Below are 15,234 nucleotides of genomic sequence, written 5' to 3' on the forward strand. Positions count from 1 at the left end.
AAGAATACCAAAATGGTTACTAGAAGACGATAAGTACAAAACAAAATAAAAGTAATTCATTCAAAGACTTCACACTTTCTTTTGGAAAATAAGAAGGAAACAATGTCATACACACGTCTAATGGTCACAATAATTGATCGATTTTTGCACGCAAGTATTTAGCAGGGTTTCCGAATTTTTTTAGAAAAGTAGAAATAGCAGAGGAATAAATGAAAGAAAAGTTGAGTTAGAAGGATTTGCGTGCAGAAGTCTAAAGAATTTTTTTTTAAAAGACAATATTTTCTGCCACTGGAGTTAAAAATATTCATGAAGGAAAAGTCATAAACAACTGGTACATTTTTGGGACAAAAAAAAAACCACTTTCCGAAAAGAGATATAATTTTCATTGTTCAACGGAATTCAAATCATTGTTTCATTGTTCAATATCTTCACCAAAGATATTATTTCTAAGTTTAAATATAGGAAAGTATTATAAGGATAATTAAGCCTGTGGTCCAGATGGAGTCTCTAGAAAAGTTGATTCTAATTTTAGCAATGAAGCATTCCGTATCTTTCATAAATTGGACGTTCAATGCAAAAGTTTGAAAGACTAACAAAATCACAGGCAAAAGGAAAAACTGCATAGATTCCAAAAAATGAGATAGGACAAAGTTGAAACATTTTGAGAAATTTCCTTTGATTTCTATTTCAATGATTCCTATAGGATTATCTGTCGAGTATTGGCTAAACAAATAGATCCAATTCTCAAAAAAAAAATGGAATTGAACGAAAATGATTTTTGAACCAATTGAAGATTTCCAATATAATGCGCAATATTCAAGCTACAATTGATACAGTGGAAAGTATTAAGAAGTTTTGGGCAATAACAGCTATAGACTTCTGTAAAGCTTTTGACTCTATTCCACATAGGCAAATTCTTAGATCTATTCAAATGTTTCGGAAGAAACATTATAAATCCTCCACGTTCCTTATTATCCGACGGCACTTTAACGATCTCATTGGATGGACTAGAGAACAAGACAGTCATCAAAGAAAAGCGCTCTTGTCAGAGATGCCCCTCGGTCCACTTCTTTTCATAGCTGCAATCGAGGAACTCATTTTAGGTATTATTAAAGGGAACAATGGCTTTGGGCGGTTTCAATATATTATTGATTTATATGCCAATGATGTCACTTAAACCGTAGATACGAATTTTGATTCTCTGCTAATTGCAAGAATACAAGTTATGCTGAATTATTTTTGGAAGTTTAATAAAACAAAACTTATTGGCTGTGTATAAAAAGAAGAATTATATTTGAACTGTAGTCTCTTAGAAGAATAAAGATAATCTTGAAATTGGAAGCTGTAAAGTTAAAAGAATCGTGGAAATCTTGGGTATAAAATTGAGTAGCAGTGGTATTCATGAAGATCTTAGGACCAAATTCGGGCTTCTGTCAACAAAAGTATTTCTTTTTGGAAAAGATTTAACCTCCAAAAAAGAGTTGACTTCTGTAACACTGTAGTAATACCTATAATTATTTATAAGGATAAATCAAGCCTGTAACTTGCTGAAAACGATATTCTAGAATAATATCAAATGGCTTAATGGTTTGTTTTATAATAATTATGTTTTGTATGAATCAGCTAAATATTGTTATCCTCAATGTAAATTTTCTCCAATTTTTTTTTTTTTTTTTGAAAAGGTTATATTTCAGCACACTTGGAAGTTAAAGGTGGGGTGGTATGATGCCTTGCCAAAAAAACTTGCATATAGGTGGAAGTGTTACAGGGAAGATTAACATATTTTAAAGAAGTTTTCGCTCTTGCAATCAGTTATAGGTGTCAGACATAATGGTGTGCATTATCAATTTTGCAATTTTTGTGACTCATCCAATTTAAGATTGTATTTAAGATCTGCAGTGCAATGTTGTATTTAAGATCTGTTTTTCGTAAAGGGAAGATATAAAATTTACCTTTTTGTATCGTGTACTAAAGTCAAGACTGTGAAGAATATGATGATCCCTCGAATGGAGCTTGATCCTGCTTTATTAGCATAGTGCATGGTTGTCTATTTTATTTATATTACTCCAGATGTGATATCAAGAATCCTCGCTTGGACGGATTCCAAAAACATAACATATATCACTAATAGAAGTTGGCAGATAAAGGGTCATAAGCCAAGCGTATTGTGGTTACACGTTCCCGGTCAAGAAACCCCTGCAGATTTAGCGAGTCGCGGAATGTGAGCCGTAGAATTTGGGAAATGTTGCATTTGGTTTTAGGGACCATATTGGTTATGTCAACATCAAAATAAATGGCCAAAACCTATTCCAGGACTGTGTCATACATCTAGTTATATTTTTAATGAAAGATAAAATTTCTTATGATGTACAATGATTCATGACAGTGGTGCAATATGCCTTTTAGTTAAATATTTTTCTTTATTTAGTAAACATAGGAGACTTGTTGCGTGGATCATACGTTTTATTGAGTGAAAATTTAAAAGACAAATGTTTGCCCGTTGGTGGCAATTGAATTACAAAGGGCAACGATTTTCCTATTTAGACATCAATAAAGACAATTTTTATCTGTTCAATGCAATTGCGAAGTCTGGAAAATCTCTGCCCTTCAAGTATTTGTTAATTAGATCCAATTTGGGAGGATAAACAAAAAGTTATGCGTGTCAGTGGGAGATTACAAGCTCATCATTATATTCCCTCTTTTGCTAAACATCCATTAATTTTATCGAATAAGTCTCCCTTATGTTTTTTCTTAGTTAATTTTGAACACATAAGACCACTCTACACCGACACATCATCAGTTTTTGCTTTTTTAAGAAGTCGTTTTTAGATTATCAACGGTTAGAGGTTTGTTTCTTCCTAACTTCGTAATTGCATAATTTGTCGTACTGTTCTATCACGTCCAATTCCCCAAAAGAGGGGCTGTTTACAAGAATGCAGGACTTGTCTTAAACCACCTTTTTCTCTTGTATCGGTTAATTATGGGAACCAAATTCGAACAAACAACACCAATAGGCGTTCTGTTACTTACAGTAATACATTTGTTCGTTTGCAGATATGGTCTCTTGGGCTTTTCATCTTGAGTTGTATTGATCATTGAGCACAATAGATTTTTGAATTGTTTTTTACAGACTTATCTGTCGTAGTAGCATTCCTAAGGTCATTTGGAGTGATAATGGTAGAAGTTTCCTAGGATGCTCAAGGATACTTACGAATTTTATGAAGTCCGAAAAGGGTATATTAATAAAATAGGGTACTGAGAAAAGCACTGAATGGTAGTTTATTCCTCCTAGGGCTCCTAATCAGGGCGAGGCTTGGGAGTCTATGATTAAGTTGACAAAAAACATATTTTATACGCAATTTAGAATTGTAAAGCTTTCGCATAAGCAGTTAACACATGCCCTAATTGTGATTGAGTGTGTTATAAATAGTATACCCCTAGTGCCTTTATCATCCATTTCTGGTTATCTGTGTTAATTATTATGTTATTCTCTTCGATGTACTCCCACATAAATTTGTATTTTCTCGTTGATATGTATTTTTTGTTATTGTCTTATTTTATAAAAAGAAAAGTAATTGTATTGTTGTATTAAAAGAAATAAAGACATATTGTTGTCCCCTATAATTAAAAATATATGTTTTTAATTACTGTGTACCATATTGCTGGGGGGGGGATTTTGTGTGAAAGCCACAATTACACCAGATTTAATGATGTAACATATTTTATACCCTATAGAAGTACTATTGAGTAATTTAAGTCTTGAATCTACCAATATATATTAATTTATTGCTATATGTAGGTATTAGTTATTTGTATAAAATAGTTGTGCCAGGTCAAATGAAAATATTTAGAATATAAGATGTTTAACATGATGGACAACCAATGAAATGGATGAAAAGTTATAGGACTTATCTATTGTTATTTCATGTATAAATTTTTGAATATGATTTATACGCTCGTAATCGAGGAACAATAATACACACAACCTCTCACTGCAACGATACATTTTACATTGATGAGAATGACTATTCACAAGAATAGCATGGCTAGAGGGCACTCTCTACTTAACATAATAATATAGACTTTAGATATGCTTGGCAATTGTTATTATATAGAGCGTACAGAACGTACAGAGCATGTTTGAAATTTGTGAATAAACTTATAAATTAGTTTCAACTTTCAAGTACCCTAAATTATGATTAATTAATAAATAACCTATAACTGATAAACATTTAGTAAAAAAACTTTAAGAACATTCAGTGTAAGCCTTATATTAAAAATAAGTTTTATTAAAGCAAATTCTTATAATTTTCGTTGCCAGAGTGAATAAAAATTTTCCGAGTCTGCAACCCTGATTAGGGCCAAGAAAGGAATTTAAATAAGAATTTACATCTTTCAATATTTTTATTATTCTACTTCCTATCTGATTCAAGCGCCTCTAAACTAAAGTTTGCACATTAATTACTGTTATAAGTGCTGTATTTTATTAACATAAGCCCTAGAATAAATGAAATATCAGGGTTGAATCAGCCAATTAACAATTAATAAAGTTTGTCCTTTAGTAATATCATGATTGGTATTTACAGAATTGCCTGTTATCAGGTTGATTAATACTATTTCAGCAAATATATCATATAAATTTAATATCTCAAGTCTTACTCATTATGGAAAACCCCCTTGCCTGCAGAGGCCTCAGAACACAACTACAGTCAAACTTACATAATGTGGACTGGCAAAAGAAACTGAAAAAGTAACCACTTAGTGCAAGCGATCTCTTAAAGGGGAACGCGTCCAAGCATCATCATTTCTATTTCTATATATAGTGAAAAGAAATTTTATTGGACTTGGAAGAATGGATGATAATCAGATTTTTCTAAATAAGGATATTATCTGAGAGGAGACTCCATCTGTCGGTCTATAATATCCATTTCAAATTACATTTGTCCTGTTAATCCTTAAATCAATAACTCTTCAATAAAAATAGCATGGGATCCTGACTTTTTTTGGAGCTCTGTTTATCACATTTTCACAGGTTTAGAGGACTTCTCAATTATTGTCAGTTAAACAAGGACCCCTTGTCACTTTTATTCATTTCCTAATAAAATTACCTAAATATCGGAGAGACAAAACACAAATGTAATTTTAAAGGGAACAGTTATCCTGGATATTATGAAGATACACATGTTACGAATATATATATATAAAGCATATATTTTAGCAACCTGCAAATATATTAATTACCCTTATTGTTATGTTTTATTATAGCTTGATGATTTTTTACTACATTTCATTAAAAACTGGAATAGTACTTTTGTCTCTGTTTTAAATATCAAGTCACTTTTATACTGAGAATCTTATGAAAATCTACACTTAATTATACAACCATATATGAAGAGCTTAAACTGAAAAGGAGTCAACAGAAAATGTTATTAGAGAACTGATGTTACTATGATAGTTTCTTATATTATTAAACCTAGAGACAAAAATCCATACTTCTATATTCTTGTTTATTAATGAAGAATATAAGTACATATTGTAGTTTCATACACAAGAAAGCGTAAACATATATAAACTACGAAAATACCGAGATCAATGTGGGTAGTGGTAATGATGGGAAATTAAGTTAATGTTACATTGTTGAAATATGAATCAAAAATTGATTAGCATACATAAGTGATATTTAAGGGTAAGCAAAAAGTTTCGATAATTAGCTGCTTTGAGATTAGAAAAGGAGAAATGTCGTTGTGTTCTCTTTTTTGTTTATTACTTGCCAAATCATTGTTCTAATAAAGTATTCCTCTAATTAAGCATCTTTAGTTTGCTGTTTGTCTTAATGCAATATTGAATATAATTTATGCTATTAGTGTAATGCCTCTAAAAAAAAAACCTACGTCTGGATAGCAATTAATGGGATTTTTTTTAGGAGTTAATATCTTTCAATTTGGATATGCTAGCCACATGCTCTGTTCAAGGGATCTTACCCCATTGTTACTCACTCATGGATCTCATTTCCTCTAATTGAAGGTTCGTCGATTGTACACATGACCCTTCACATCAAGGTATATGATAGTGACTTATAACCTGGAGAATAATTGTCTCTATACGCAACAACATATATAAAGTTTTATGTTCCATAAAAAGAGAGTTCTTATCTAACATCCACAGCTCATTCATTAAAATTGTTGAGTCTATTCCTTCTAAACTCATCTCTGCTTTGTTTCTTACTTTAAGAAAAATATATTTCATTGATAGTCCTTCAGTTTTATTACTGTAAATAATGCAATAATCACTCATCTCCTTCACCTTGATATCAATTCCATTTATAAGATAGAGTTTGTGACGTACAGTCTATATGGATAATTATATTATCCGGAAATTTCAATCTTATTGCTTATTTCTTTAACTTGTAAGTCTCTTTTGTTATTGAAAAACAAGAGAAGATAATAGGGCATGTTCGTTGTTTACTTATTTTCGTTTGTAACATCACCAGTGAGTAACGCCACATTGAGGAAAAATAATAAACCTCCTTGTATAATAATTATGATTATTCGGGCAAAGAATACTAGTTACTAGCTAAAGAAAGACTTCTGACGAATTTGAGTCACCTGTTGACAAAAGTCTTTTAATTTTATTACTCATTATTACTTGAGACTTTATGAAAGTGATTTTATTAAGTAATAATTAAATAGAAAGTATTTTTGACTCAAGTGGTTCTTCTAAAGATGAGTTGGACAACCCAAGAAGTTAATTTCAAGAATATACTCGTTTCAAGAAATAAGAAACGTATGAAGTCCTTCTCGGTTCTTGCTAGTAGTCCTTGAATTATAATTTGGATTTAAATCCGTTACAACTAATTCATCTAGTAGCCAATGTCACTTTTACAAGGTTAGGCAACCAGAAAATGGTTTTTTTTTTCGGAAAGAGCCTCCAGATGAGTATGGACTACCTTTCCTCATTTCAATACTATTATCAAATAAGTTCAATCTACGGAATATGTTTCTTTAGTGAGCAAGGACTGATTCATTAAGATAACGAAGAGCTATCATCCTTTTGGATTAGGATCTTTCAAGATAATGCAAATGTAGTCCATTCATGAATTACTCATTCTCATGAAGTTGAGGAAAGGGACCAATATTTCTTTTCATGAAAGTCAAGATAATTTTGATTGAGGAATAAATACTTTCTTGCTCCTTTAAATAGAGACAACAACAGTCACCATCTATAAAGAATTTATTGTCATACAATTTACATATATCTTAATACTTGTATGTTTATCGAATCCCTCTGATCTTTTATGGAATGGAACGAAATATCTTCTTTTTTGAAAAAAAATTCTAGCATTTTTGAATGAGATAAACACGACTGATACTTTTACTTCGACTTTTCTTTGACTTGAGCTTATAACTTATCCTGGACTCTATACTACGATAGATCTCCCTAAATCTTGTGCTACGAGAACTTATCTTTGACTTAGTAACATGACGACCCCACTTGGACTTGATTTTATTATAACTCATGCTATACTCAGCAATATTCCTCCTAGTTGATGAAGAGTTGCTTATCCTTGTAAATTATATTTACTTATTCAAATTAATAAATACACTCTTTGCTTCCGATTCGAAATATACTTTTTATTAGAACAAATTTTTATTTATTTAGTTTAAATATTAACCAACAATACAAATTATTTGAGGCATTAAATATATTCTGATAATAAAGCCTACCTGCTTATTTGCTGTTAAGTATTTTTTCAACTCTTGATTTATTATAGAGTCATTTCACACCAAATCAATCAAAAAAGGGACATTTTTTACGGCACCATCTCAATTTTTTTTGAAATTTTGTAAATAGTTTAATATTGAATAGATACACAAATATCTAAAATTTTAGTCTTCTTTGACCTCCATATCAGGAGTTCAAGGCTTTTAAAGTTCAAGCCTCGAGGCCAGTACCCATATTTTTAAACAGCTATGTCTCGTGTGTTTTTAATGATATCGATCTATTTTAAACGTGATTAGATAGATATTTACAAATTGATTATTCTATATTTTATACTTTTACACAATAAAATGTCTCTGTGACCTGGAGGTCACGAGGTAAAATATTTGACCTTAAAAATTTCGAATATAGTATACATCAATGTTTCTCAAATTTTCATGAAATGACTGTCAACATATATTAATTTACTCAAAAAAAGTTTTTGGGCTGCTTTCAAATTTGGGTCAACGCTATAAGTGAAATACTAAGAATAGGATGTACAAAACTTGGGCACAATATTAGAAAAGATAATTAATTTAGAATTGTGGCGAGACAAATTTACATTCATTTAAATATTTCTTTAATTTCAAGTTATATAGATTTAGTCTCTCTACAATTGCCTTAAGTGTTTGTAAATATATAGGGTATTATAAACCTAAACTACTAAAAATTTTACTACCTAGTTCAGAAAATAAAATTTATTAACTCATATCTACCCAACCAAATGTACAATTTCAATAAAATACAGATTAATGAAAAGATCACGAGATAAATTTTTAACTTTATTTTTGTTATTTAGAAAAAACAAATAATTTATAGTGGTACATCATAATATTTTTTTTTCTTACTGCCGCTGTATTTTAAATATAATTTCTGAATCAATAGTTAACTTTTTTTTGTTGAAGTGACTATCGATACCTCAGAAGCAGTAAAATGTATCACCTTTAAGGAAAATTTCGACACAGAGATAACTGAGGGAAACTTCTGAGTTCCAGGTATAGAGGTGGCCCTTTTTTGCCTATCGCTTAAGAGTACCAATTCTTGATTATATTCACTACAAAGTTAACATGTTTTAAGCTGGTATTTTGCTTGACATATCCAACGAAAGGGTGAAGTGTTACCATAGAATTGTTCCAATGAAAACTTTGCACCTCGTCCTAAACAACGAAAGAAAAATTATCACAAGAGTCACAAACCACTACCATTTCTCCATCTTCTAACTCTTTCTTCGCTCCTTTAAAGCTGGGCGATTGCATTTTGGTTATAAAATCATGATGTCGATATTTTGAAGATCTTTCGCAAAATCTTCGGCGAAATCATGACTAGATTTGACTAATGTTTCCAGTTGTGACCTATCTGTATGTGTCCATCTTAAAATAAACTATTGTCGAGGCTGGTTACTTAGACTCAGTGTCTTTCCCATTCATCAGGCCAACATGAGACATCTTTTAGAAAGTGAAGCTCAAAGTAATCCATGGTTATTTGTTTTTCCATTCATTTCTCTTGGTAACTTCCAATTCCTGGTAATCGTGTAATTACAATCATTCACCACGTCCAAAATACTCCTGATAAGTCTGCCATGACAAGCCATTCTTTTTCACCATTTCTATCCCCATAATCGCGAAATGCGATCACTGACTAATGAAGCAAATTAAGGGCTTCATTGCAGAGTTCTTTATATAAAGCTGTTGAAAAACTTTTCCATAACATAGACAAAGCATACATCCAGGCGGTGTACCTCCTTTGTAAAGAATATTTTTCAAGGAGGGATAATTGGAAAATGCTGCTTGAGGTTTTGAAAACACTTACAAAATGATTCTATTGCATCTTCAACATTGGTTTGAGTTAAATTTTCAGAAAAACAAAATCCCAAGTAGTTAAGGAATTCAAATAAGCCAGTATGTTCAATAAAATATCACACTTATTAATAAGATTATTGTCAATGATGTTTTTCAGTAGTTAAAATGAAAATTCCTTGTTCTTGTACCTGAAAAAATTAAAAAATACATGATCATTAATGCATATAAATTTTAATAGACTAAAATACTAACCACATTCTAATTGATAAGTCTAAATTAACTTCGGCACAAAATCCGATGAAAAATCCATGTGAATCCGAAAATTCAAGATTATGAAATATCAATGCCTGATCAATGGAGTCAAAACGCTCATAAAACTCAAGGGGTAGGCGTGCTCTGTTCAGTTTTAAACTTAGTTTTGATGTCGAAGAAATAGTATCAGACATTAGGAAAACATGAATTTTATTCGTAATATTTTCTTTTAAGATCCGAGTTGAAGAGAGAGAGATGCTTTGCTCCTCAATATTTTGGCTAGCTTGGAAAAATACAAGGGTATGTTTGGAAACTGTGTTGGTGTAGCATCCTTGTTCAATATTTTATTGAGATATCCTCAAGCCAATATTTGTTTGTATCCTCAAATTGAATTTCATAGTTGGAAGATAAAAAATTTGAGTCACATATAATAGCATAATTATTTGAAAGTTTCTAATGGCTAATTGTTAAAATAGAGAGCTTTGATTCATAGACTTTGTCATTCCTTATCCTTTGGAAAATATGGAAACGTCTTTTGGCGGAAGTAGGATCCTTCATCTCAGACTTAGTTAGCATGTAGCCACTATGGCATCCCGACGCGACACAAATTTTTCCAATTACTTGGATGAACTTATACTTAAAAAGTTTAGTGAAATTTCTTTTGTGAAGTGAAAATGAATCCTACTTGGTAGACTTGTTTGGGTTTGTTGCCAGAGTCCTCCCTTCCTTATCTAAGAGTTCGCTGGTATACATCAAAATAATAATTAATAACTATATTACAACTTAAAAATACCTCAATATTGCAATTTGTAAAGATGAAATATTATTAAAATAGAAAAAAAAATACACTGGCGCCAGACAACAGTTTTGGCCTTTAGCAATCCAGCCTGATATTAGCCCAAGCGACAATGAGTTAACCCCCTGGCGGATAATGTATCTTTTTTAGTTTGCTTGTGCCATATTCTAGATTCTTAAAGATAATATACTTCACTTTTGTCGATAATTTGGTCTGCAATACATATGATATTTTGGTAATTAGTCTACTTAATTTTGTATAAAATGTATAATTTAATTTTGTATATCTATGATTTACATGTGTAGTTAATAATTTGTTGAACCCATTTGTATGTGTGTGTGTTTTTTTTTTGGTTTTTTTAATATTCTTTTAATTGATCAGATAGAGTTACACTGATTAAGTATAAATCAACATTATAGTATTACATTTACTCCATCTGAACCATGAATCTCGTCCATATACTGGGTGGAAACTTGAAACTTACTCACTAGCAAAGAAATAAGAAAATAGCCTGCCATTCTTTAATTATATATTTACTAAAATCTTTATTGATCTTTTCTTATACATGGCCTGTGTCAAATTTGGTTATTCTATTTGACCGCCATTTGCCTCACAAATGGTGACAAGCCTCTTGCAAAAAGAGCTGTTTGAATTGCCTATGAAGTTTGGCTCCATGGCAGACCACTCCTAGTCGACGGAGGCCTTCATGGCTTCAACATTCGGTTGATGGATGCTACAGGCCCTCCTTCGATATGGGCCATGAAAGAAAATTTGAGGGGATTGACATATATAAGAACGATATATTTCTTATAACGTTAAAAGAGTGTTGGTATAGAAATAGTTTAAATTTCATATTGAGGAATACTTGCTTTAATAAGTGAAACTCATGAAAAAACTTCCATGTATTATTAAATTAAAGTATTTTAACATATATTTTTGATATTAAGTTAAAAATTTATAGTTAAAATGAAAAAAGACTATTAAAAAAAACAATCAACTATTACAAAAAATATTTATTAGAAATTTTAATAAAAGTTATATACAGAAGGTCAAGCAAATTAATAATAAAAATTGAACGAAATCGAAGTTATTAATCTTAAATATTAAAAATTATTACCAACAAATTTAAATTATACATATAAACAATATAATGAGACATTTTAATACTGAATAAATATATGAATTATGTGTAGAAATAAATTCTTCTTTTTCCTATCAAACTACAAATTCCATATATAATCCTCATTTTGCGTCTCGTAAGTCATTTGTAAAGCTAAAAAAGAAAAGTCGTTTAATGTGCTTTCTATTTAAAACTACTTATATTTATCTGAAATAAATTACACATCAAAATGCTCGAATCCATGAAATATACTTATGCATATACCCAAATAAACAGATAATACAACAATACCTAACATAGCATTTGAAGCTAACACCCCATTTGAGACTATCTAGGCCAGAGGTAGGGAACCTTTGTGACATGAAGTGCCAATTTCAACATTTCCAATCAATGAGTGTGCCATTATCAACAGTAATGGTAAAAGTCATAAACAAACAACAAGAATATGTTTTTATTTGGGGGTGCCAGTGAATATGACTCGGCGTGCCTGCAGTGGTACGTGTGCCATAGGTTGCCGACCCTGATCTAGGTAGTTTTTCTTGCCCATATTACTGTAGTTTTCTAACAACTTATCTGAGAGATTATGAACATTTAGTAATATGCTTATCTTAAATTTGAAAAAGTACTCCTTTAATTAATTTTATGAATATTTAAATACTTCAATAATAACTTACCCAAGACTTTTCTGGAAGAAACTAATGTTAGACAAACTACTTGCACACCATTTGAAGCCAAGATCCCCTTTGGTGTACTTACAACAACATATTCGACAAAAATATATTGTTGTCATCGGGTGACCTATCAAACGGGTCCTTGCACCTCCTCAAGTCTAAAATTTTAAACATGTTGTTTCTTTAATGGGATAGACATTCTGACCAAAAAATTATCAAAATTGGTAATATGGATGACAAACGATTGTGTACATTTGAGATGGAGTGTCTCAGCTAGCTCTAAATTTTATGGTTTTCATCATTTTCAATCCAAAGATGGGGATGATTTTTTTATGAATTTAATTACTAATATTATTAATTATATTTCACAATAAATAAATAAAAATATCAAATATATCAACAATTTTTCCTTTTCTAATATCAAAACAGTAAATCATATAAACTTGCAGCCCAGCTTTAATCATAAATATAAATTTTGCTGAGCATACGGATGAGTGTAAGTAGAGGGGCAGGAGCAGGATACATGGTACTTGTAATTAAAGTTTAATTGTAAAAATCAGCTACTAATTATGCTATGATTTGGGAAGATATAATATTGCGTGTTTCTCAATTTATATGCAGAAAATCATACAAATTAAAAATTATACGAATTCAACTATATATTTTACATATAATTTATTATTCAAGAATAAATAGTTCAAAATTGTAGTAATTCAAATAATTCATAGTTTTGAAAGTGAAAGCAAATTATTAAAAAATAGTATAAATTCAACTATTGCTTTAATTAATATTAATCAATTTTTTTTTTCAGAACATGAGCAAATTTAAATTAATTAAAACTCATAAAATTGCTTTGAAGGTTATGAAAGTTTTGGATACTTCACATCTACAACAGAAGATGAAAAAAAAGATGATGCCGTGTTCGAATTGATTTTTTTATTAGTCTGGAATAATAGATTTCTTGTTTAAATTGCCAAAACATACCACTCCAGAAATAACTAACATAGAATTACCAAGCAAATGACTACCAGATTAAAATATATATATATATAATTATGTTTTTTTTATTTTTAATATATAGTTATAATGCACCCTATTTTTGCAACTATAAGTTTGTTTGATACTGTTTTCTAAAGGTTCTATAGGTTTTTACCCAGTTTTTTGGACGTTCGTATAAGGCTCTTAAAAGGTAATGTGGTCGTTTTAAAATGTCAAAATGAAACGTTTTGAAAGTTCATTCCTACAAAAATATTCAAAGTTTTTACAAATACCTCTCTAACAGCCTTCCTTGTAAAGTCCAGAAAGAGATCTTTCGACTCCACGTGTCCTTCTTTTTCAAAATATATGGCAGTGCCCATATTATATGGCCATTAATTACAACAAAAAAACAACTTCAGGGAGTCGAGAGAGGAGGAGTAGCCAAGAAGCTACAAGTAGTTCTGTGATATTGATCCTCTTCGGACCTAAATCATAATTTTTCTCACCGATCTCTATAACTTAGAATCAACAATAAATATTGTAAGTGTAAATGTTTCGAAGTTAAAAGAGAAAACCGACGGAGAGTACACACCTATTTTCTTATTGAAATTTGGAACATGTACAAAAGGACTCAAACTATGACAATTAGAACGAATAATAATGTTAATAGACCTGTAATATACCTCTTAAGAAGGTAAGAAGAGCTTAACATGAAAAATGAAAAAAAAATTTAGAGAGGAGTTAAATAATGCCGATATCCAAAAAAATTCTGGTATAAATAGAAGGATCTACAACATTATTCTTAATTAAAATTCAGACGAAAAGATGGAATGTTTGAAACATAGCTTGGAATTTTCATTCTTTTAAGATTTAATCATCACTATGTATTATTTATGTTAAATTTAATATTTTGTAAAGTACTTTTTTGATTTTATTAAATTTAAAAAAGGTTATATAAATAAATCAAGTAAATATATCATTTGTTGTAATAATTTAGTTTAATTAGGTATTGGTTTTTTTTTGGAAATGTAGAGAAATAATATTGGATTTAATGACTCAGAATAACAAGGTACATAAATGTAAAATAATGTATAATAATAGGTTCCACGCTTCTTAAGGGTTCTCCAACAGTTTGAGAAGCCCCTGGCCAAGGGGCAGAAAGTATAATTAACGAGGAAAAAAGTAATGGTTTTATTTCGTAAGGTGTATCCCATAATAGATGTTAATACTTTATACAGAGATATATGAAGTAAGTCAGTTCAGATAGAATATTATGATTAAAAAGGGGAAAACGTTGGATTTAGCATTGGAAGCTAGATTGCAAATATTAATATGCCTTTATTTGATATATTTTCTGATGATCCAACTTTTTATTTCTTTCTGAAGCTTAAGCACGGACAAAACAACTTGTATGAAAAGTTAGAAAAATCTTAGTGAACATATATATGAACATATTAATTAATTATTACTTGTGCTCCTTGTGTAGTGTAATTTGGATTCTACTCCAATGAAAAACGCATCTGGGGAATTATTGAGACCCAGACGACCTCAAGAAAAGGAAGTGCCCATCAGGACTTGACCAGGTACATAGGATCTCCAACCCATTTCATCCAAATTATTCTTGATTTACATTGTCCATTGAATCTCAATCCACACTCATTCAGTCATTGATTAATCTTAATCCACACTCGACGCCCTCTCATCTTTAAACATATTTTATCTTTCTAATTCATTTATTTATTTATAGGGCGGTTGTCATGATTTTTGATAAAACGGTTCAAATTGAGGTTATGACCAACTTTTGAAGCATCATTATAATTAAGTGAATCAATTACTGAACACTTAATTATTGCAATTTGT

General features: G+C 30.4%; 1 protein-coding gene and 1 long non-coding RNA gene across 11 annotated transcripts in view; one reads left to right on the plus strand and one right to left on the minus strand.

The window, feature by feature from the left end:
• Window positions 1–14,350, plus strand: part of LOC121126795 (cytosolic carboxypeptidase 2) — a 111,633-nt gene extending 97,283 nt beyond the window's left edge. For all 8 annotated transcript variants that reach the window (XM_071892363.1, XM_071892364.1, XM_071892365.1 and 5 more), the window contains one exon: window positions 13,208–14,350. In XM_071892363.1, coding sequence (XP_071748464.1) covers window positions 13,208–13,224 — 17 coding nt within the window. In that variant the 3' untranslated portion in view covers window positions 13,225–14,350. The remainder of the gene's footprint in view (window positions 1–13,207) is intronic.
• On the minus strand, window positions 7,828–13,199 carry LOC121126798 (uncharacterized). 3 transcript variants are annotated; one of them, XR_011782927.1, is made up of 3 exons: window positions 11,723–13,199; window positions 9,810–10,818; window positions 7,828–9,745 (listed from the first exon to the last, which is right to left on the minus strand). It is a non-coding gene; the product is annotated as an uncharacterized lncRNA (long non-coding RNA). The 3 variants fall into 3 exon arrangements; XR_005867191.2 differs by having other exon boundaries at window positions 9,810–10,551; window positions 10,603–13,199; XR_011782926.1 differs by having other exon boundaries at window positions 9,810–13,199.
• Window positions 14,351–15,234: the final 884 nt, after the last annotated feature.

The sequence above is a fragment of the Lepeophtheirus salmonis genome, chromosome 12 (assembly GCF_016086655.4).
Source record: "Lepeophtheirus salmonis chromosome 12, UVic_Lsal_1.4, whole genome shotgun sequence".
Classification (NCBI taxonomy): domain Eukaryota; kingdom Metazoa; phylum Arthropoda; class Copepoda; order Siphonostomatoida; family Caligidae; genus Lepeophtheirus; species Lepeophtheirus salmonis.